General features: G+C 37.2%; 1 protein-coding gene across 9 annotated transcripts in view; it reads left to right on the top strand.

The window, feature by feature from the left end:
- Window positions 1-22,003, top strand: part of LGR5 (leucine rich repeat containing G protein-coupled receptor 5) — an 88,861-nt gene extending 66,858 nt beyond the window's left edge. For 4 of the 9 annotated variants that reach the window (XM_064655655.1, XM_064655648.1, XM_064655656.1 and 1 more), the window contains 12 exons: window positions 569-637; window positions 3,045-3,116; window positions 3,918-3,989; window positions 4,096-4,164; window positions 4,301-4,372; window positions 7,330-7,395; window positions 7,592-7,663; window positions 8,568-8,639; window positions 9,600-9,725; window positions 14,359-14,504; window positions 16,180-16,263; window positions 18,037-22,003. In XM_064655655.1, coding sequence (XP_064511725.1) covers window positions 569-637; window positions 3,045-3,116; window positions 3,918-3,989; window positions 4,096-4,164; window positions 4,301-4,372; window positions 7,330-7,395; window positions 7,592-7,663; window positions 8,568-8,639; window positions 9,600-9,725; window positions 14,359-14,504; window positions 16,180-16,263; window positions 18,037-19,127 — 2,011 coding nt within the window. In that variant the 3' untranslated portion in view covers window positions 19,128-22,003. The remainder of the gene's footprint in view (window positions 1-568; window positions 638-3,044; window positions 3,117-3,917; window positions 3,990-4,095; window positions 4,165-4,300; window positions 4,373-7,329; window positions 7,396-7,591; window positions 7,664-8,567; window positions 8,640-9,599; window positions 9,726-14,358; window positions 14,505-16,179; window positions 16,264-18,036) is intronic. The other 5 variants (XM_064655652.1, XM_064655650.1, XM_064655651.1 and 2 more) reach the window with 5 other exon arrangements.
- The last annotated feature ends 258 nt before the right edge of the window (window positions 22,004-22,261 follow it).

The following is a 22,261-nucleotide window of genomic DNA, read 5'->3' as shown; positions in this document are numbered from 1 at the left end:
AAAATCTAATTTCTGCTGCAGCATGAGCAGTTCTTAAAGCAGAGGTCACTACCCTAGCTAAACTATCATTTTTACAATTTTTGTGGTTAGAAATATTCTTTGTATGACTATTGTCAAGTCTTAGAATTAACAATACAGTTAGAAATATTTATAGTGACATGTATTAACCATGTAAAATGCAGCTCACCAAACAAAGTTGTTGAATATTCTGTTTGAAAGATTTTTTTTCCCCTGGTAATACTTTAAAGCAGTGAAAAGGATAGGCAATTTACAAAACAGCAATCCCGTAGCAGTATCCAAATTCACTTACGTTCTCTTTATTGCAGAATAGCTTAGATGTAACAAAAAAGTTACATTTTTATGTGTGTTGATAAAAAATAGGAATGATAATGTGCCCTAAATAGAGTTTGTTGGAAAACATCCATACACTTTTGAGGATTTCCTCGCTTTTTGCTGTATGTATCTTTCAGTGCATGAGAGATGATAGTTTATTACAAGTGCCAACAATGCTGTGTTATCTGTTATGCAGTGCATAACCTAAATAATAAAATCAAATTTTTTTACACAGAGATTTAAATTACAACAGTCTGGACAACTTCCCCACTGCTATCAGGACACTAACAAACCTAAAAGAACTGTAAGTACAGAGCTCGTAGTAGGAAGGAGGATGTTTTGTCTCTTGTGTGATTATATTTTTTAATGCTGGTGATTTTATCAGTAGTCCTTACAAACTGATACTCTAGGATAAACTAATAAATATGCCAACATACATAAAAAATCATTTTCAACATTCAATTTAGGACACTCAAGTGCTGACAACTTCTACTTTTAAACTGCATTGTGCAGTCGGTTTTCTCCTGGAACTTCATCCTTGGAATACTGTAAATAATAAACACAATTTATTCACTTTTAGTCCCAAACACAGTCTCAAACAGTTACATTTTGCAAACAATGCAGTATATCAGTCTTCTAGCCTAAGAAGAAGAAGGCATGATATCCTTATTAGTCCATCAGGTTTAAATGTCTTGACCAACTTCCTCCCTCTTCTCCATTAAATTAAAGCAATTTCTTTTCAATATATATAGTCCTTTGTAATGCTGCTTTTGGATGCACAGCCATAGTTTGCATTTAAAAGAAATCAACAATGAAAATAAATTAGTCAAATCTATTGTAAGAAACAGTTGTATTATTAAAAAATAAAAATCATTAAATTATATTCACACATCATACACACAATGTACACATCAATGCATATGTTCAGAATTCTTTCCATTTGAATTATTTACCATGTTACTGGTACCATCAGCATAGATTTTTGACAAAACTAGGTAATCACATACTAGTTGGACATGGCTGTACCCCTGCTACATCAGAAACTGATCTAAAAAATACTTCTAAGTAGCTGAGATTTTTCCAAAGCAGGGATCCCCAGACACTTTTGATTCCTGCTCAGCACCTTCAGTGTTGGCAGAATGCAGCTCTGGAAAAGGCAGCAGGGCTGAATTTCTCAGCCCAACTGTTCTCAGCTGCTGTTTATGTCATAAAATAATTAGTATGAAATCCAGTAACCTCAAAGGATTGCCTTTTTGATGATCCCTGGAGTCAGTAGCCAAAAATGGATAACTCAGGTTTGCAGGAAATGCACCTTATCCAGTCCAGCAAAGTGCCTGATGGCCACCCCAGGACTTCACCTCTAAGTATCAAACTTATTATTGCACCTAAGCTCCTATGTGCAAGAAATATTTGGAGTTTGAAATTGTAACCTGACATCCCAAATCCAGAACAGATCATGAAACCACGTGGTTCAGTGCTTTGGGACCTGGAAGCTGATCTTGTAAGGATGTCTCTCACACAGTTGTCCATGCCCTGCTGTTCTCACCCACATGGGAGCCCAGGCCCACAGAAGTTCAGCTCATTGCAGGGCCACCTTAGTAAGGGTGCTTCTGAGTGGGACCTCATGTCCCTCAGAATTTGTGCCTGGGCTGAAAACAGAAACTATCACCTTTTGTCTACAGCTACTAGCAGATATTTCTCTGGGAAGTAGTCATGTCATTTCCTTGGGTTTTCTGCCATGCAAGGAATTCCATTCAAAACCGGTCTGTTTAGTGGCTCTAGATTAAATGAGATGCTCATATTGCTTTGAGTCTGCATCTGCATGTTTTTATTGCATGCAGAGGAAGTAGGGATGTAAAGCCTTGCTCTGTGGCTCATCACCAGTAGCACAATGCCTAAACAAGTAAACCAGTAATGTGGAACCTGTGCAAGTAATGGCCAAGTGTGCTTGCATCAGTGAACAGTTGGACATTTAGTAATGCATAAATTTAAGCTGGGAAGCCTTCTTCATACCCGACTCAACTAATGGGAGTTTCCCACACAAATCATCATTGTTCTTTTGAAATCTTAGTTGTTCCTTTTGTTTTTCACAATGGGAAATCACTCATATGAATGAAATCCAGCAATTAATGATGAGACAAAGATTTGGCTTTCTGTCCAGCAGGCACAACTACATTTTGGTTGTGTACGCATTTAAAATGTTTCAAAAAAGAAGTGTCTTTGGGAGGATCAACATTACAATATTATGTATAAAATCATTTACTTGATAAACTTGTGCCATCCAGCAAAAGAAATAGTTGCAGTTCAACAAGCACAGGGGGAAATATATTGTTAGTTATTTAATTATTAATATCTAACTATTAATGTTCTTAGTTCATATATGTGTGTATATTTACATTATATCTATACACCTGTTTGCATATATTCTGAATTTTAAAAGGCCATTTTGCACTTTGTTCGTTTAGAAAAATGCAGAATTTCAGCAATTTTCCTTCCCCCTCCCCTCCCCTTCCCTCTGCTTTCCTCCCCTTCCTTCCCCTTCTCTCCCTTTCCCTTCCCTTGTGCTTTTTTCAGTTCTGTCTTATTCCAGAAAACAAGAATTATACCTTTACATACAGACACATTTCTTATTACAAATGAAAAACAATGAATACAGATTGAGTCTTCCCTTTTTTTTTTTCTTACCATATAAACCATTTTTCCTTTTGTAGGGGATTTCATAGCAATAATATCAAGTCAATACCTGAGCGTGCATTTGTGGGTAATCCATCACTTATTACTATGTAAGTGATAAGAATCTTTTCAATGACTCCTTGTATTAGAGAATGTGAAACTAAGTATTGTATTTGTGGCTAATTGTCAAATAGCTTTTCTTGTGAGTACACTATGTAGCACATCATCATACAGGCAAGCAAGCTCATATCTTTCCAAATTCATGGAAAGAATGGCAGTTTGCATGCCCTGTTTAAGGGAAGCAAGTAGTGGTCTCTGGCCTTTGACCTTTTATTTGAACTGTTTCTTTTAAGTCTCTCAGCACTACTGGTAATGCAGAAGCTAGTGAAAATTACTCTTGATGTATTCCAGTCTGAATTCCCATTCTCTTACATGGAAGTGCATTTAATGGTCAAACTTAAAAATAAGAAACTGTGAAATAAATGTAAGAAAAATAACAACTCATCTTGAGTAATATTCTGTCTGCAAAAGCAGCATGACTACAAAAGGGCAAGGGAACCTCTTCTGAGTAGGTGAAGTTCTGACTTTTTCACGTCTCAGGTCATAACAAAGTTCTTCATATGTGGATTTCTGTCTTTGCAAACCTGGAAGGAAGAGAGAATATTTTGTTGACTGTCTTCTGGCTTTAAAACCAGGAAAACAGCTACTACTTGAATATTAAAAATGTGGAATGTGATTGATGAATATAGATTAGAGGGTGAGAAAAGTTCAAAGATTCACCTCTGCTACAACCAGAGCTGCACAGTACGTGATTCATCATGGAAAGTTTATTTGTTTTCTTATAGTATAAACACATATTTAAAATATTTTAAAATATTTTTCATTAAATGTCTTTTATCGTCTTTTTTCAGACATTTTTATGATAACCCTATCCAACTTGTTGGAAAATCTGCTTTTCAACACTTACCAGAACTCAGAACTCTGTATGTGTTTACTTTTTATTTTAATTGTCTTTATATATTGGAATGTGAGAGTTGTCCCACACTTCCCTTACCGTGATTTTAATGAAATTATTTTTTGAAATTCTAGGGCTTTAAATGGTGCTTCACAGTTAACAGAGTTTCCTGATCTGACAGGGACTACAAGTCTGGAGAGTTTGTAAGTGTTAGAGAAGTATTTTTGCTTTGTTTTATTATCTCGGATACTGCCTTGTTGTAAAGAATATCCTAAAAAAAATTCCTGTTTTTCATACTTTAAAAAGTAATTTTTTTTTTTTCATAAACTCTTTCAATAGGACACTCACAGGAGCACAGATCACCTCTCTCCCCAGATCAGCTTGTGACCAGTTACCTAATCTCCAAGTGCTGTACGTTTCAGTAATATTATTAACATTCCATTAATACAAGAGATTAATAGACAAATGAAATTATTATGATTTCAAAATTACACAATTACTGCTATTTCTGTGTATCACATTACGTCTTAGGAATTCAGCTCAGGGAGCAGGCCCCAGTGTTACTCAAAAAGTTTACAACCGGCTTATCAGCCAGGATGTCCCATACATTGCTAAGAAAGACAATTACTTAGTATATTTTTAGGAAAAGGTAAAATGGTTCTTGATTTTGTTTAAAAAAACACAGGCCTACCTTATTTTTATTCATTCTTTCTCTCCTACAGTAGTTTGAGATTTTTTTCTTACTAAGGCAGATATTTCAGTGAAGTGAATTAGAGTGGGTGAGGGGTGTAGTTTTGAGTCCTTGTTATGCTCCTGTTTTAGTGTCTTTCTCAACCAGACATAAGTAGCTGACTGAAATTTTAACAGACTATTCCTTGGCATAGTTGGGGTATATTTGACATACTAAATATCCAGTATTATTTTAGCTTGCAGACTTCTTTGGAGTGTGCTTAATCACTAATGAAAGTAATCATTGTGCCCACTTCTTTGAGAATGAGCCAAGAACACTTTCCTCCATCTATTACATCACTAGGAATGTATTTGGTATTAATTCTTTGGCCAAAATTGAAATAGGACTAATTATAATGCATTATTTGAATACCAGAGTGGATGTCAAGATCATTTCCAGAAAAAAATTAAGTTAATGGACTCAATATAATCATTTCCAGAATGATAAAAGAAACAGGTCTGTTGCCAGAAGAAAGTCTGCACACAGACTTAAGTTGAAATATGTCCTGTATTACTCAAAAACAATAAATTATCTCAAAACAGAAGGCAACAAATACTACAGCAATTAATAACTTGTACAATTCATAGTAGAGTAGGACTGTCCATTGGAAATTCACACTTACTATTTTTGAGTATCACCCTATATTATTAGAGCTGATACTTAAAAGACTGGGGAACCAGTTTAGCATCAATTTCAAGTACTCAAGACTTGCTCTGACCCCATTCCTGTGAGATGGAAATGAGCCTGCGAAGTCCTCCCTTTGGTTTGCACATTAGTTTTGCCTGTTCCATGAAATGTAATGGTGCCCTGAACACCGTGAGTGACTTGGAGACCACGCCCTTGGAGGGGCTCCCTGTCTCAGATACACTCAAACATTACAAGCACACGCACTGCTTTGAAAGGCAAGTGGTGCATCCTGTCTAGCCACCAATACTTCCAAGTGTGGATTTAATGTAGAGCAGAGGCGTCCTGGGTGTCTGCACACCTACAGTAAAGGTGTACCTGAGAACACAGTCACAGCAGTCCTTGAAAGACTGCCCTCAGCATGGTTGCGGTCCACATCAATGTGGGAAATGAAACCACTTGCCCTCTGCTGCTTCCAAGAACCTCATATATTAAGAAAGTGGGAAAAAAGACCTTAAAAATAAACAAGTAAAATATTTCTTGGAGCACTGACAGAAACTGAGAAGGGTCTCAAGTCTGATTTGGAGCTTTTTTCTGTGTGTGAGGAGGGAGTGTCAGTATGTACAAAATTCAAGCTATTAACATATTTTTGAGAGGACCTAAGTCACAAATCTATGCATGACGAAATAGCCACTGTCTGCCAGACATAGAAAACATCCTTTACCTTGGCCTAAAAGCCTCTTGCTCATTGAATACCCTCCTGTAATGTCTGATTTGGACCACAGAGTACCTGTAAAAAATACAAAAACAGAGGCTATAATCTTATTTGCGGGAACAAAAAAAAAAAAACCAAAACCCAAACGTATTAATGTTTGCCTTTGTACATATTAAAATCAGAGTAGAATACCTTGACACACACTGTCATTACTTGCACTACTTCCACAAATCAAATATAAAATAGTCTAAATGCCACTGTTGGAAAAATAACAGTGAAAATACAATTTTGCCAAGGAAGTAAATAGGTGGAGATGAACCAGTTTTAAGGAATTTGAGAAGCAAGAAGAATTTCACAGAAGTGAAAAGTGATTACTCTTTCATGTGATAATACTGGATAACTGTGGAAAAGGATATTTTTCATAATTACAGGCTTAAGGTTTTTTCCTCTATTCTTTTCACAAGCGTATTTCCCATTCAGCTTTCCCTGAACAACACACACACACATCTACCTATCTATCTATCTGTCTATCTGTCTGTGTAGGATGAGACTCTTGGGTGATGGGGACTGGTATTTGGTTCCTTTTTTTTTCCTCTAGTTTCTTCAAATCGCCTGGGCTTGGTTTTGATTAGTTATATTATACTATAAATCAGTCCAGATGTTTCAGTTATTCTGTAATTTGTTGAGTTTTGGCTCAAGTCTTTTTAAGGTGTTTTTTTTCCCCCATGTGGTGATTGATTTCAAAGTTAGTTCCAATTTTTTTTGACCATTTCCCTCAGTTATAAGTTACAGCAGTCTTAACGATCAGAGGCAATAGTGCTTAATTAAAAGCATAGAATGGAAAGCTGATTCTGATTCTTATCAGACAAATACAGGATCTTCTCTAAAAAATACATGAGTATATATATTTAGTAGATTACTTTAAATGGTTTAAATATCAGAATTTAAACTTGATAAATATGAAGTCTGTGATATAAATCCAGTATTCCCTATGAGTAGATGGCCAATATTGTTACTGTAAAATACTCAGCAGAAATCTATACTTCAGGCAGGAAATCTTCAGACAATGCAAGAAATTTGCAAATATAGGATATGGAGTTAATATATCTTGCCTTTCCCCCTCCTCTCTCAAATTAGAAATCAAAATCTGACAGATGAGAGATAAGTGAGTTTGTAGACTCTTATTCTTCTGTGGATAAATCCAAGTTATTTTAAATTGAGCATGAAAGTAGATCATGAAAGCTATTTTTCTTCTAACATTACTGTGATATTATTCTGTTCATTTCTTGTAAAATACAGGGATCTGTCGTATAACCTGCTGGAAGATTTACCCTGTTTTACTGCATGTAAAAAACTCCAAAAAATGTAAGTGTCAAACTACCCTAAAAAGTTTAAAAAGGAGCATCTATGTGTGTTTGAGCATAATTAACTTAGTTATTGCTGGCTGATTTGACACACCCCAGATACACTATATTGATGTGGGTCGTAAACACAATCTAAAACACCCCAAAGTGCCCTACAAGTGTCTTTGAAACTGAGGAGATTCTTACTGCTTTTTCAGTGACTTGCATCACAATGAAATTGGTGAAATCAAAGCAGACACATTTCGGCAGCTGGCTGCTCTTCGATCTCTGTGAGTACTCCCCCAACAGACATTCACACAGTTCTCAAAAACATGGGGAATATACTGTCTGTCCACTAGGTATCCTGAAAGATCCTTACTTCAGTTTTTCCACACTTTGATCTTTCACCCATTAGATCATAACTGTGAAAGGAGAACAAACATGATGAAGTTTAACATCTGCAGCAATTAATTAAAATAGACACATCTGTATATTGTAGCTATATTATTTTAGCTGTAAAAACTGTTACTTTTAAATGTTTCTGTTGGAGGTAGAGAGAGATACCAAGCCAAAGATGGTATCTGTTGACACGTTCACATTATAATCAGCTCTAGGGAGCATGAAGTCCTTTTATAGAACAGTGTCTTAATACAAAGAGTCCAGTCATATGCAGGTTTCTAGTTTTCACACAGACATATGTGCTAGCAGAGTAATTTTGTCAAGAAATTACTCATGGTTATAAGTTTTTGCAGAATTGAATGCATACTTTTTTTAAGAGTTGCTTTTAGTCTTTTTGATTTTTCAGGGGCACTGAAAATTGAGCTTAGGAAGGAAGGCCTACTGACCATGGATTTGCTGTTCTTAGTCATATCATGAGAACATGTTAGAAGACTTAGTCCATATAAACCACCCTTCTTTTCTGCTGCCTTAGGAGGCTGTGAAGCAGACTGAAAAGCCTTAGACTGGAAGGCATTAAGATATTTTAAGAACACTGTCAGTTTAACAACTAACACCACAACTGACTAACAACTTAAAAATGAAAAAAACATTTTGCACTATGAGATATGCAGAAACTTACTGAAAATATTTGCCTGTAATTAATACCTTTTTTATATTTAAGCGTCCTAATCAAGTGTTTGAAAACTTCCATATTCATTCAGTGGGTATGTCATTTTCTACTCACTTTTCTTGTAGGGATTTAGCTTGGAACAAAATTAAAACTATTCACCCCAATGCCTTCTCCTCTTTACCATCTCTGATCAAACTGTAAGTATTTGTATATCTTTTGCATTCAAATTTTTGCATTTTTCTTGCAAGAGCATACAAAAATTTAATAGCTTGGTGCCCCAGCAGAAATGGAGGCTTTTTCTCTTCTGATCATCTAGTCTGTTGAATCAATATCTAAATGTCTGCTTTCTTGTACTTCACCAGTTCCCATAGATATTATGGCAAAGCTGCATACAACCATGTGTCATCAGCATGATTTAGGGTACATGAAGATTATCAGTGCATCTACCTTTCTTCATTCAGTTTGTTAGCAGTTTAGTTATGTTTCAAGACTGAAGAATTGGATTAAAAATTAAATAAGAAACTTTTTTCAGTGTACACTTTTATTTCTTTGTTCCTCATTTGACAAAACAGTTTCTCTTCTTTAGTGAGTTCAGGCAGAGCAGTTAGTGATCAAAACATCAGCAACTAGTGTTCATCGATACTGTCTTCCCTCAGCTACTCAGACAAACCTCAGCTTGGAAATGTCATCTTCATCTGCTCCAGCCCAGACCTGTCCTACCCTGAAACTTAAATCTTCCCCATAAACTTCACCTCCTCCTTATGGAGCTTTCAGGGCAGCCGTGCCCTCTGTCGTTCCACTGAATCTTCTAAACTGTGGGAAGCTGTTCTGGCACTGGCTCCTTTGAATTCAGACAGTCTAATGAACAGATTTCAAATTCATTTGCTAGTCTCAAAACTGGCACTGTGAACATTTGGAGTCAAAATTTGGCAACAGAGACCCAACTAACTGCTAGATATTACTGTTAGCTTTCTGCTGGATATATAGTTGTGTGCTCCTGAGCCGTGCTGTAACTTTGTTCTGCTGACTGGGGCCTCTGTTTATTGCAGGCATTTTTATTGAGTTAGAAAAGTTTAACCTGTTTTTCCAATGTGACACTTCTACTGCTGAAGACAAAAATGAAAACCATAAGCTGATTTTTATTTGCTGTTATGCAGGGATGTGTCATCCAACCTTTTGTCCTCTTTTCCTGTGACGGGGCTACATGGTTTAACTCATTTAAAATTAACAGGAAATCATGCCCTACAAAGTTTGATAACATCTGAAAATTTTCCAGAACTCAAGTGAGTATATGATTAAAACTAATAAGCCACATTTGTGTTCATGTGCAATGGAAGGTGTGTCGATGTGTAATGCATGTTACTTCGTATTGCCAGTCTTTGATCTGTGCCATTAAAACTAAAGCAAATATGATAAAAATGATAGACTTATTTTATTATGCTCACTTATAACTGAAGAAACTGTGAAGGGTTTTGAAATATTAACCTCAATACTTGCTTAGTACGAGCCACATCTGCTTCCTGTTGATATATTTCAAAAGCTGTTAAAACAATATCTCTGGCAGCTTAGTGATATGTCCTTCTCCTACTGAACTGTGCTTACAAAACTTCCATTATATTTAATGAGAACTCAGAAAATACAAGGGAAGAACATACTTGTGAAAGTCCAGAAGATTTTACTGGTTTGAAAATTATTTTTCTGTAATCTTTTGATTAAGATTCAGATAATACTTTGCCATTATTACTAACACACTTTGATACTAATAATTTCTGCTGGGTCCTCTGTGATACAGGAAGGAAGTGTCCTCTAAAGATCATTTGCAGCTCTGCCAGCCACTAGATGATCGTGCCCTGTATAGGTATTGAACCTATGACCTTGGCTTTATTAGCACCATGCTCTAACCAACTGAATTAATTTCAGGGTCACAGCAAAGAGAGTTTTGTCTCTGAATTCAGGGTATTTGGAAGTGTCTAACTCTCCCTTCATTTTTATATTTTAATTAGAGGATGCCAAGTGCAACATACATTTTATCATGTTGTACTGTAAGAAGCTCAGTATCATAAAATATGAAACAGCTGAACAGTGTGCACATAGTTACAGAATCACAGAGTGGTTGAGGTTGGAAGGGACCTTTAGAGGCCATCTTGTCCAACCACCTGCTAAGGCAGGGTCACCTGGAGCCACTTGCCCAGGACCATGTCCAGACAGCTTCTGAGTATCTCCAAAGATGGATGCTCCATCCTTATGTCTTCATTAGATTTGCCTTTTGCACTGGAAAAGTCCCAAGAGTCTTAGCAGGCAAACAGCTGAAGATGTTACCACTAATGAAAAAGACTGGAGTGTTTGGAGTTATCAATGAGGGAATCATGAATACAAGTGTGGAGCTGATTAAGCCTCTGTATACAGCACTGGAGGAATCCACCCTAGAACACTTCTATGATGACATGTTAATATGAACTGAGATAAGAGCTGCAAAAAATGTTTCCGAGGTTAGGAAGTAATGCCTTAAAAGTCTTAATAAACCCAAAAATTGTGGTTTGTCACAGAGGAGATCGGGTACTGACTTCATCACAGTGCATGAAACCGCTTCATAACATTAACATTCAAAGTACCAGAGGCCTTACGTCTCTCTTACACTAGGGATCTTGAGATGGGTCTAACGGGTCAAGAGGCTAGTACTGTAAGATATCGTGAATGGTTGAGGCTGAGCTTATACCATGCTTTTTGTTCTCTCACAGACTTTACCCAGAAATTGAGGCAGGTGACAATTCTAAAATAATTGAAGTTTCTTCAAAAGAATGTGAACACAAGAAAATGCATTACTCCAACCTGCCAAGTATATAGTGATGTATATACCATAACCTAGAGCTATAAGAGGTGCTGCGGTAGTCCTAGAATAATCCATTATTCAACTGAATTAACTATTTTTTAAATTCTTTTCTCAAAAATATACTTTATATGATTTTTCCATTGGTAAAATTGTGAACATTACTCAAATGAAAGTACAGTGTATTTAGTCTGAGTAAATTGTTAACAAGGATGTGTCCAACTAACTTAAGTCTTAAAAAAAGTATTCAAAGTATGATTAATATATCTAGAGTTGATTAACATCTGTAAAAACAAATTATATCCAGTCAGGAGAGAATAGGGTAAACTCCTGACCTCAGTCTGCATGACTTTTACCATAATTCGAAAGACAATCAAGACTTCACAGAGGATCACTGCACAGATAATGCATGAAGCACCAAACCTGAACAGAGATCTAAAACAAAATTATATTTTTTCCTTTGTAATTGTTGTAACTAGACAGTGGTTACAACATTAAAGACGAATTCCTGTATAAAAACTTCCTACTCATCTAAATTGATCAATACAGACACATGAAAGAGCTGAGCATCCTCTTCCCCATTTTCATCAATAGCACTAGTACACCCTACAGAGCTGAGCCCAGCCTATTATGACAAGCCTTGAGGAAGCAGTCAGGCTGCCAGCCACTCCTTCCTTCTTAATCTGATGCTTTGATTCAGCGCTGTAAAGAACTCAGTGCTTTGCTCCATTCATCGTAACTGTGCCTTCATGTTCACCATCAACCCCACACCTTTCTGAGGTGGAAAACAACCTTGTGTCCTCTGCTGCTTAATCTAAAAAGAGAAAAAAAAAGAGGCATTCCTTGCTAGAGGAAAAGAAATTATCAAGAATGCCGATATCATTAATAAGATAAGCAGTATATAAAAATAAATTCAGCCAGTGTTTCTAAAAGAGTTTAATTTGACAAAGTCCAAATCTAATTACCCACATCAAATAAGCACTAGCTTATCTGGACTGCTTCCAGTACTGTACACCTCTGAGAGTTCTGAGAGTTCCTTCCTTTTTTTTCTTTTTTTTTAATGTACCTTTTGCAAGAAAGAACTGATACCTATTTCCCTGCATTGCAAAGTATGTTTTGTCCTCTGTGTTCTGAGTTGCAGCCATTGTGTGCAATTATACTTTGCACGTAGATTCAGCAGCATTTGCTAATTTGAGGATTATATGTATATCTTAGTAACACAGAGGGAGAAAAACAAACAAACAAACTAAAACTGTTCAGTTTAAGAAAGTGTGCTAGAAATACCTACAGAGAGAATAAGAGTGGGAGTCTTGCTCTATAAAGATCATTTAAAAGCTGTGGATATTTTTGGCTGCATCATCAAAGTAGTCGACCAGTACAATGTGAGAGGTCTGCATTTCCAGTGTATGACAGGCCAAAAAAGGGCATTTCTTGTTGGGGGTTGGGATTGTTTTTATCCCAAATGATTAGCTATGGGTTAGTCTAGTAATCTATGGGTATAATAATAGGTTATTTAAGAAGGGCTTCTGGGAAAAGTGTTCAAAAATGTTTAATCAAGATAATCTCCTTATTTTAAAAGATGGCATGTGGACAAGAATGAGTTAAAATGAAGTATTTAAATCTGCTGGCATGAGGTTGCTTCATAGTTAGATCTTGGTTATCTTGAACTTTTATTGAGTACCCTAAAAATTTTGTCTTGGGTACAAGGGTACAGATTATTCTGGTTAATTCCCATCAGAAATGTAAGTATATTAGAATCTAAATGCCCCAAAATGAACTAATTTAAAAATCACTTTGGGGATCAAGGTTCTGTTTGTTCTCCTTTGTACCTGCTTTTGGCTACTGCACAAGTTTAAGTCCTTTTGGCACTGGGCCTGATTCAGCCTGATTTCTTTGCAGATTTCCTAGGGGTTAGAGGTTGCTTATTACACTCATTATGTTAATTTACACGATTAACCTCTTGAAAGTAATCTGATAGGAGGTTCTAATTCTACTTTATTCCTTTTAAATCAAGTCAGAATAGCTTCTAATCACCTATTTATCTTTGCATTTTTTGGTTTATTGGGCTTTCAGAATTAAGGTGAGTTGCTAGGTTTTACTATGTGCTATTGACAAACTGTGCAAATTAAATAGCTCTGCTTCCAAAGCATAAAATATATCTGCGGAATTGAAGAAGTAGTCTATAGAACTCAGATATATGTAATTCTCCTGTGCTACCCCAGAATTTGCACATCCCCAAAGGAATTAAATTCACAGCATACTAGAAATGTGCAATTTTCTGACAAAAGAAACCCTCATAATCATTGGAACTCACTGACATATATTCAGTTATGTGTTAGGAATACTAATGATTTTAAGAGTTATAAATGAGCATCCAGTGTCCTGCAAGAGCTGTGCTCACTTCTAAGACAATTAATAAAGTAAAACCTTTCTCTCAGTGATATATTTTCACACACAGTACGAAATTCTGATTCACTCACCTTTTGGTTTGGAACACTGCTGTCTTGATCTGTGCACAAAACACAATCTCCTTTTTGCCATCTTACTGTGAAAAGGGTTGGATATGGAAAGAGGTTAATAAAGCTTGAATTCCAAAAGAACTCATTCTCCCAAAATTGGAGAAATTCCATTTTGGAAGTTTTTTGATTTTGCCTGTTAGGCTAGTAGATCAATTGAGATCTTTGCATCTGCTTTTTTTAAAAGAAACCATTAAGAAAGTAACTGTTGGAGAAACCGTTGAGTTACACAGTAAAATCATTAAAAATCATAAAATAGAAATATAACTCTAAGTAATATTCGCTCAGTGGCAAGGCATAGATCTCCCACTTTCATGTCTCCTATGAAAACACATGAAAAAACTTCATTGATGCTTTACTAAAATTAGCCTAGAAATCATCTGCATTTCTGAAGTGGAATTTGATATGCAAGTCATTATTTTGTGTTATCATGACTGATTTTTACTCAGATGTTTTTACTTTCAGTCATGGATATTTAAACAATTTCCTTTGTGCTGACGGTAAAGGAGCAGTACAATCCAATAATTCTAGTGTTAAAGCAGTATCATGGCATGCTTCCTTATTCTTCTACAGGGTCATGGAAATGCCTTATGCTTATCAGTGCTGTGCCTTTGGAGCTTGTGAGAGCCACTACAAAATCTCCAGCCAATGGAACAAAGATGAGAATAGCAGCATTGATGATTTTCACAGGAAGGATGCTGGGCTGTTACAAATTCAAGGTAACCATCATCTTAGGCTTTTAAATCTACCCACAGGCTGCAAGCAACCTGTGATGTTAAATCCAATACTCTTTACAGTCACAGAGGCTCGCCCTCTCTCTTGCCCAATAATGTATTATTAAAGCATTCCTGTGCTTTACAAGCTCATTATTTTAGGTCTGCCATTCAAAAATATCACTCCCTCACCTTTTTGTCCAAACAGTAGCTATATTAATGTGGGAAATGAAATCTTCCCTTTATATTAGAGACAGGGAAGTGCAGCCAGTATGTAACTCCATACAGGAACAGGCCAGCAAAGATGTAGCTTCTTGCCAGCCTCAGAAGTCGCAACACATACTTCACTTACCCACATGCTTCAGGGTGATTTACAGCTTAAGTGGCTACTTTGGCATGCTTTTTCCTAGAATCATAGAATATGCTGAGTTGGAAAGGACACGTTATGATCATTGAGTCCGACTCCTGGCCCTGCACAGGACACCCCAGGAATCACACTGTATGCCTGAGAGCATTGTCCAAATGCTTCTTGAACTCAGGCAGGCTTGGTGCTGTGACCAGTTCCCTGGGGAACCTGTTCCAGTGTCCAGCCACCTTTTTGGTGAAAAACCTTTTCCTGATATCTTACCTAAACCTCCCCTGAACTCAGCTTCATGTCATTTCCTCGAGTCCTGTCACTGGTCATGAGAGTGAAGAGATCAGTTCGTGCCCCCTCTGCCTCCCCTCAGGAGTATATTGAAGACCACAGTGAGTTCTCTCCTCAGTCTCCTCTTCTCCAGGCTGAACAGACCAAGTGACCTCAGCCGCTCTTCATACGGCTTCCCCTCCAGACACTTCACCATCCTCATTGCCCTCCTTTGGACACTCTCTAGCAGCTTAATATCTTTCTTCTGTTGTGGCTCCCAAAACTGCACGCAGTATTCAAGGTGAGGCTGCACCAGTGCAGAGCAGAGCAGGGCAATCCCCTCCCTTGACCAGCTAGTGATGCTTTGCTTGATGCCCCCCAGGACACAGTTAGCCCTCCTGGTTGCCAGGGCACTGCTGACTCATGTTCAACTTGCCATCGACCAGGACCCCCAGGTCCCTTTCTGCAGCACTGATTTCCAGCCTCTCATTCCTCAGTCTGTACATACATTTAGGGTTGCCAGAGGGTGTAGTTGCTCTCCAAGACACAAGACTACTTCTCTTCCCCTCTAGCACAAGGTCTGTTACTTGACAGGTTATCTGTTACGTAGGTGCACAGATTTGCTTTCTGTGCTGTCTCTGCCTCTGCAAACCAGTAGGTCTCAGAGTTTAGCAAGAATAGAGGCATTAGAGACAAGAATATGTGCTAGAGTGATGACATAGGAAGCACAGAAAACTGGATTGATTCTTAGTAGCCTGACACAATAGCAGAATTTGTATTTTAAACTCCTTCCTAGGCAGTCATCACACTGCAAAGTAGGTAAAAGAGAATGTGTCTTTTAGTGATTATTTTCAGAGAAGTAATGATGCCTACTTTTTAAATAATCCCAAGCGCAGTAATTCAAAACCAAGTAGGCATACGTCTGCTTCTGCTCACAGTTTGGCAGGCAAAGGGACAAGACCAGGCCTCAAATGCCATGGGAATTTTTGCAACTTTTACTAAAAGAAGTTTTCCTGAAAATTGCAGTAACAAATCTGGGTCTTTTCTCCCCTATAGATGAACGTGATTTTGAGGATTTTTTTCTTGACTTTGAAGAAGATTTGAAATCTCATCATTCAGTGCAATGCTCACCTTCTCCAGGTATGAAACTGTCAGGCAGATGGGAATCCAAGGACAGTGTTATCAGATATTCTAAATGCAGAACAAATTCAGAATCTGATACTAGGACAACAACATGACATTGTGCAGTAATTTGATGAGTTTAATACAAATACATTGCACAATAATATAAAATTTTGCATTAAACTCCAGAAAACTATTCAGCTACTAAATTCATCTATGAGTGTAACAAAAGCTTTACCCAGTCATCAAACAGATACTTACTCTGGGCCCCTTTTCACCAGAATTGATCCCCATATCAAGGGAATGGGAAAGGAAAGACTCTTCCACTAAGAAACAGATGAGAAAGGCAACAGAATCTTTGCTCACTCAGACTTTTGTAAAGCTAAAGTAATTCTTCTGAACTTCATTGACTTATTTTACATGTGAGCAACTTGAACGACATACAGTTTAGTTCAGTGTCTAGGAAATACCGAGCACTACTGCATCGATGTGCACAATCCCTCAGGAAGGACACTCAGCACTGTCATTTTCTTTATAAAATAGTACATCCCTGGATTCAAAGTGTAACAGAAAGGAAAAAGAAATATACCAATGGAATAGCAAAGCTACCGGCCACCAATTTCACTGGAAGTTTCATTTAAGGAAAGGAAAGAAACATGCCTTTCACTTCTAGCTGTAGCAGCCATGGTCATAAGTTTTGCTTGCTTGATTCAGCAAATGTTTTCCCTAGCCATTCTTTGATTATGAAACATGAACAGAAAAACAAAAGCAAGTGACAACTTGTACTTCAGCATTCATTTCAAGCCAAGATTCTTATTTGCAACAGCAAATAATAGTAAATTTTTTGAAGTTACATAAAGAGGAATAGAAAAGGTAGGAAGCCAAAGGATAGGGACATTTGACTGGACATATTCTCTGATGGCCTAAATATAATTCCTGAGTTCATGAAAACATTGCTGTCTTCAAGGCAAGTTATCACCAGACCCAAAAGTTTAGCTTTGATCTTTCAAACAGTAACTTAAAAACTGACACAATAGATCCTTATGCTTAATGGCAACAGCCATAGTCATATGGAGCACATTTCAGCTGCGGCATTTTAAGTCTTCATGGAAAAGCACAGACCACTGTGAAGGACTTGCTTTGGTCACTTGTACTGAGATAAGTAATGTTTCTGAGACTGCAGAGCATTCAGCTTCAACTGCACAGCATATGCACCTCAATTCTATGAGAATATACAGCAGGCTTCAGCCATAATGACCTGACTTTAGCTACAGGATATCCAAAAAGGCAGCACTTCCAAATGCAAAGAGAGCCTCAATTTTCTTGGATTGTGTAATGACACGTTGTAAGGTAGTCAGCGTGCATCAGTCCATATCCATTACATTGCACTTCACTAAGACTCATTAGCAACCTGGCCTAATTTAGTGAGAATGTTTTCAGCTTTTTTCACACACTGGCAAATATCACAGCATTTCTTGAAACCACGAAAGTTGACATTCACATTGCATTTGTACTGCTAGGCACAAAAAGAAACCCATAGACTATTCGTGTTGAAGGACAAAGATTCATGTGCACCAGTAATGCAACATGCAATGCACATTTAGCAGCATGTTATCAAGGTCTCAGATTACTCCAAAGGAAGAGCAAATTTCCAGCTCCCCTTTTGGAATTAAAATTCGCTGCTCGGCTATGCTGAGAATCTGCAAGAAACATGAACTTCAATGTCTTAGAAAGCACAAAAATTTTTAGTTTACGTGGGTTTTCCTTACCCTTTTTATTTTGTCATTGCAGGTCCCTTTAAACCCTGTGACCATCTGTTTGGTAGCTGGCTGATTAGAATTGGAGTGTGGACCATAGTGGGTTTGACCTTAATTTGCAATGCACTGGTGTCTGCTACTGTTTTCGGATCTCCATTGGATATGTCCTCCATAAAACTTTTGATTGGTTTAATAGCTGTTGTAAATGCCTTGATGGGTCTGGCCAGTGGAGTACTGGCTAGCGTGGATGCATCAACTTTTGGTAGCTTTGCTCAGTATGGAGCACAGTGGGAAAGTGGAATTGGTTGCCAAATAACTGGCCTTCTCTCCATTTTTGCTTCGGAGGCTTCCATTTTGCTCCTTACCCTAGCTGCACTTGAACGTGCATTCTCTTTAAAGCATGCTGCAAAGTTTGAAACAAAATCCTCCATTGCTAGTGCAAAAATTGGCATTTTCTTTTGCTTTATGTTGGCACTAATCATTGCAGTGATACCACTTCTCACTGGAACTGAGTATGGGATTTCTCCGCTTTGTTTACCACTACCGTTTGGAGAATCCACTGCTATGGGCTACATGGTAGCACTGGTATTACTGAACTCCCTTTGTTTTCTGGTAATGACTATTGCTTATACAAAGCTCTACTGTAGTTTAGAAAAGGGTGAACTAGACAACATTTGGGATTGCTCTATGGTCAAACATATAGCCTTGCTACTTTTTACTAATTGCATTCTTTATTGCCCTGTGGCCTTTTTATCTTTTTCCTCCTTACTAAACCTCACCTTTATCAGCCCAGAAGTGATTAAGTCAATACTCCTAGTGATTGTCCCACTGCCAGCATGTCTAAACCCACTGCTTTACATACTTTTCAATCCACACTTTAAGGAGGATTTTGGAAGTCTGCGAAAGCAAACTTTGTTATGGCGGAGATCAAAACACACTAGTCTGATCTCTGTGAATTCAGAAGACATAGAAAAACAATCTTGTGACTCAACCCAAGCATTGGTGACCTTCACAAGTGCCAGCATATCGTATGATATGCCCACCAGCAATTCATTAATGCCATCATCCTATCAAATGACAGAAGGCTGCAATCTTTCGTCAGTCGCATTCGTTCCCTGTCGCTAGTTTCAGTGGCGGTACAGAAAATATTTCTGCTTACAAAATTTTTAATCTTGAAAGTAAGTGTGGATGTGTGCATCCACAGTCTTAGAGAGTGCTTCTGAATTACAGTTACACACATCAGAAAACAGTGACAACACTTGTGGCAGGCTGAAAATCCAATACTTGAGCCGTCTCAGCCTGCTTCCGAAATGCTGAGATGAAGAAAGAAACTGAAAGGTGCTGAAGTTTGTGCAGTTGTATCAGCTGCTCTCTTTTAAAGTAGCACTAGTCAGAAAGGGCATCAATTGGTCAAGAGCGAAAATAGCATGTTAAATTTTATAACCTTCTTTTTTCAAAGCATCACCTGATATTCTCAGGGGTTGTGTTATTTTTTTTTCCTGTTTATTGCAATGTTTATAAGCATCTGTTTATAAGCATCTGTTTATGGCCTTCATTCAGCAACATACCTAAATGGAAAGAGCAGTTTGTTCAGGTCCTAAAGGTTTCTGCAGAATACCCTTTGGTGAAGTTCCGTGTTTGATAAAGCTGATTAAATGGTTTAACTGGCATCGGGTTTGGATTTTGGAAGTCATCCAATTTGACAGAGCATTTTTAATTGTCAGCTAAAGGTACAAAAGGTAACACAATGTGAAAGAAGTTAATGAAAATCCTATTAAGCATTTAAAATGTGATTTTAAATGGCAAGGCATTGTCACATGGATATTTTTCTAATGAGGTTCTGCACAGTTTCATCCTGAATTGCTACCATGCTGGTAGAATTACTCCCAGAATTACTGATGATAACATTGGCAGATGACTCATACAATTTGAGGGTGGAAAATACTACATATAAAGTCATCAATATAAAAAAATTGGCATGCTGAGAGCTATTAAAGGACACCAAAGGCACTCACATAGTGAGTTCATTTAAGGTAATTTTTCCAGGAACAAAAACTATAGACCTGCTCATGACATGATCTCTGTCCTGTGAAACAGTGATTCTAGAAAGCTGCTAGTTCATGGTCATGGGTTAGTTGAAGATTTAGAGGCCACTGTGACCTTTTGACTAAGGACACCCAATATCCTGAGCTAAGGCGATATCAGGTAGGAGTGAAGAGGTTGTGTGATCTGTGTTCTTAGTGCTGATGCAAGCACTCCTGGGATATTTCAGTTATTTCATTCACGTGCTGTAAAGAACATTGTGAAATTGAAAAGGATATGAATATCATAAACTTAAAGCAACTTAAGAATTTGAGCACAGTTTATAAGTAGCTGCTTCTGGGAAACAAGTTTGAAGGCAGAGGACTACTCATTTGAGAGAAGGAGAATCTGATAAGATAAGCTGGAAATTGACATTAGGAGTATGGAGTATAGAAATAAAGGTGCAAATTGTTGACAGAGATGGTCATTAGCTAGTGAAACTATCTATCACCAAAAGTCTCTAAATTCAAATTGGATGTATCGCCAAAAAAGATAATTGGAGCAGCTGTTGAAATTTAGGGACTTCTGATGGTTTTAGTTTAGGAAAAGGCTAGATTAGAGTAACAGTTCTTCTCTGGCTTTAAATCTGTTATTACTTTGCTGAACCAGGGCATGTATGTTTACACATCAGAAGCATCCCAGTTAAAGAGAAGAGACGTCAGGTCCTTGCCAAGTCTACTGTTGAAATATCTCAGACAACAGAGTCACCTAGAATATAATTCTTTGACCTCGGCCAAGCCATCGGGGGATATTCCAGTATTCTTTTTTGGGAGCTGGCACCTTTTGCTTAAATGAGCTGATCATTTAAGACAGGAAAATGCACAGGAAAATTTTTTTTTTAAAAATAGCTCCCTGAGGAGTAACATTTAATAGCCCAGTACTCACTGCTCAGTTAATGGCCACTCAACCTCCAGTTGAATGGGACTAATTTTTTAACATTACCAAGGTTAGGCTAGGCTCAGTAATTAAGGTAATCAGTTACAGATGATCTCTGTTGTTCATCTGTTTCTGTATATAAAACTTCCTGGGACTCAAAGGATGGATTTTCACAATGAAGAATTTGTTGCCAGCAATGGATATGCCTTGATTTTCATGTCCATTCACACTGGCATGTTTTCAGTTCTGCAGTTACAGATGGCATCAGTTGACTTTGGCTGACGTGTTCATCCTTCAGGAAAAAAAATGAATCAATTTCAAAATTATATACGATAAAGTCAGCTGAGTACTTATCTTAATCCTTTATCGTTTGTGGCTTTCGAAGCAGTGCAGCACACAGCTGCAGAACGATGCCTGAAACCCCTTTGGATTAAACAGAGAATCAGTCAACCATTGCACAATACGTATTACTATGTTTACTTAGCTTTAATTTAACTGGGGTCCATCTGTGCTGCACTGCTTAATGTCACTGAAGTTCCTTTCAGCTTGCTGTATTTAAGAAGTTTGTAAAGAGATTTGAGAAGCAAAATAATGTTATAATTCTAAAGACTAGATAAAGAAAGCTTCTTTTATCAGAACTTTTTTAGCTTGCAGAAAGTCATAAAGGCTTTGTGTCTTATTTTTATAAGCATGTTTGAAATATTTTGATCAGATGTTTTAAACTTGAAATTGTTAAAATTCATTTAATAGATTTTTAAAGTAAAATGTGTAAATATAGAACTGTATTTATTATTACAGTGAAATGCAACAACAGTAAAGGACATGAGATTAAGCCCTGTACAGTTTCATATCGATATTTGCTATATTTTCTGCTCATATATATTACTAAATTCATTATCTGTAAATAATATAATGTAAATGTGTAGTGATTGTAAATAGGTGACATGCTTTCTTTTCTATCAGTGTTTCAAACATATGTAAGTTGTAATAAAATGTGACTACACAGTAAAGAGCATTTAATCATGACCTAACACCTCACAAAATGTTGTGCATGCTCAATTAATCCTTCCCGCGTTATTGTAATATTTACACTAAACCTCCCTAGATGTCTGAAATTCTTGACAAAGTAGAAATTATGGGTTGTGTGCTCTCATTAGTTGTCCATAGAGCAAGAAAGACAGCAACAGTGTTTTGTCTCAACACAGACTGAATCTTTTACCAAAACTTCACTCACAGACCCTTATGAACAGTTCCTGCTCTCTTCGCTTGCTTTTGTATCTCAGTGATGACCTCTCACAACT

The sequence above is a fragment of the Pseudopipra pipra genome, chromosome 5, assembly GCF_036250125.1.
Source record: "Pseudopipra pipra isolate bDixPip1 chromosome 5, bDixPip1.hap1, whole genome shotgun sequence".
Classification (NCBI taxonomy): Eukaryota; Metazoa; Chordata; class Aves; order Passeriformes; family Pipridae; genus Pseudopipra; species Pseudopipra pipra.
This window is presented reverse-complemented; position numbering and strand designations above follow the sequence as displayed.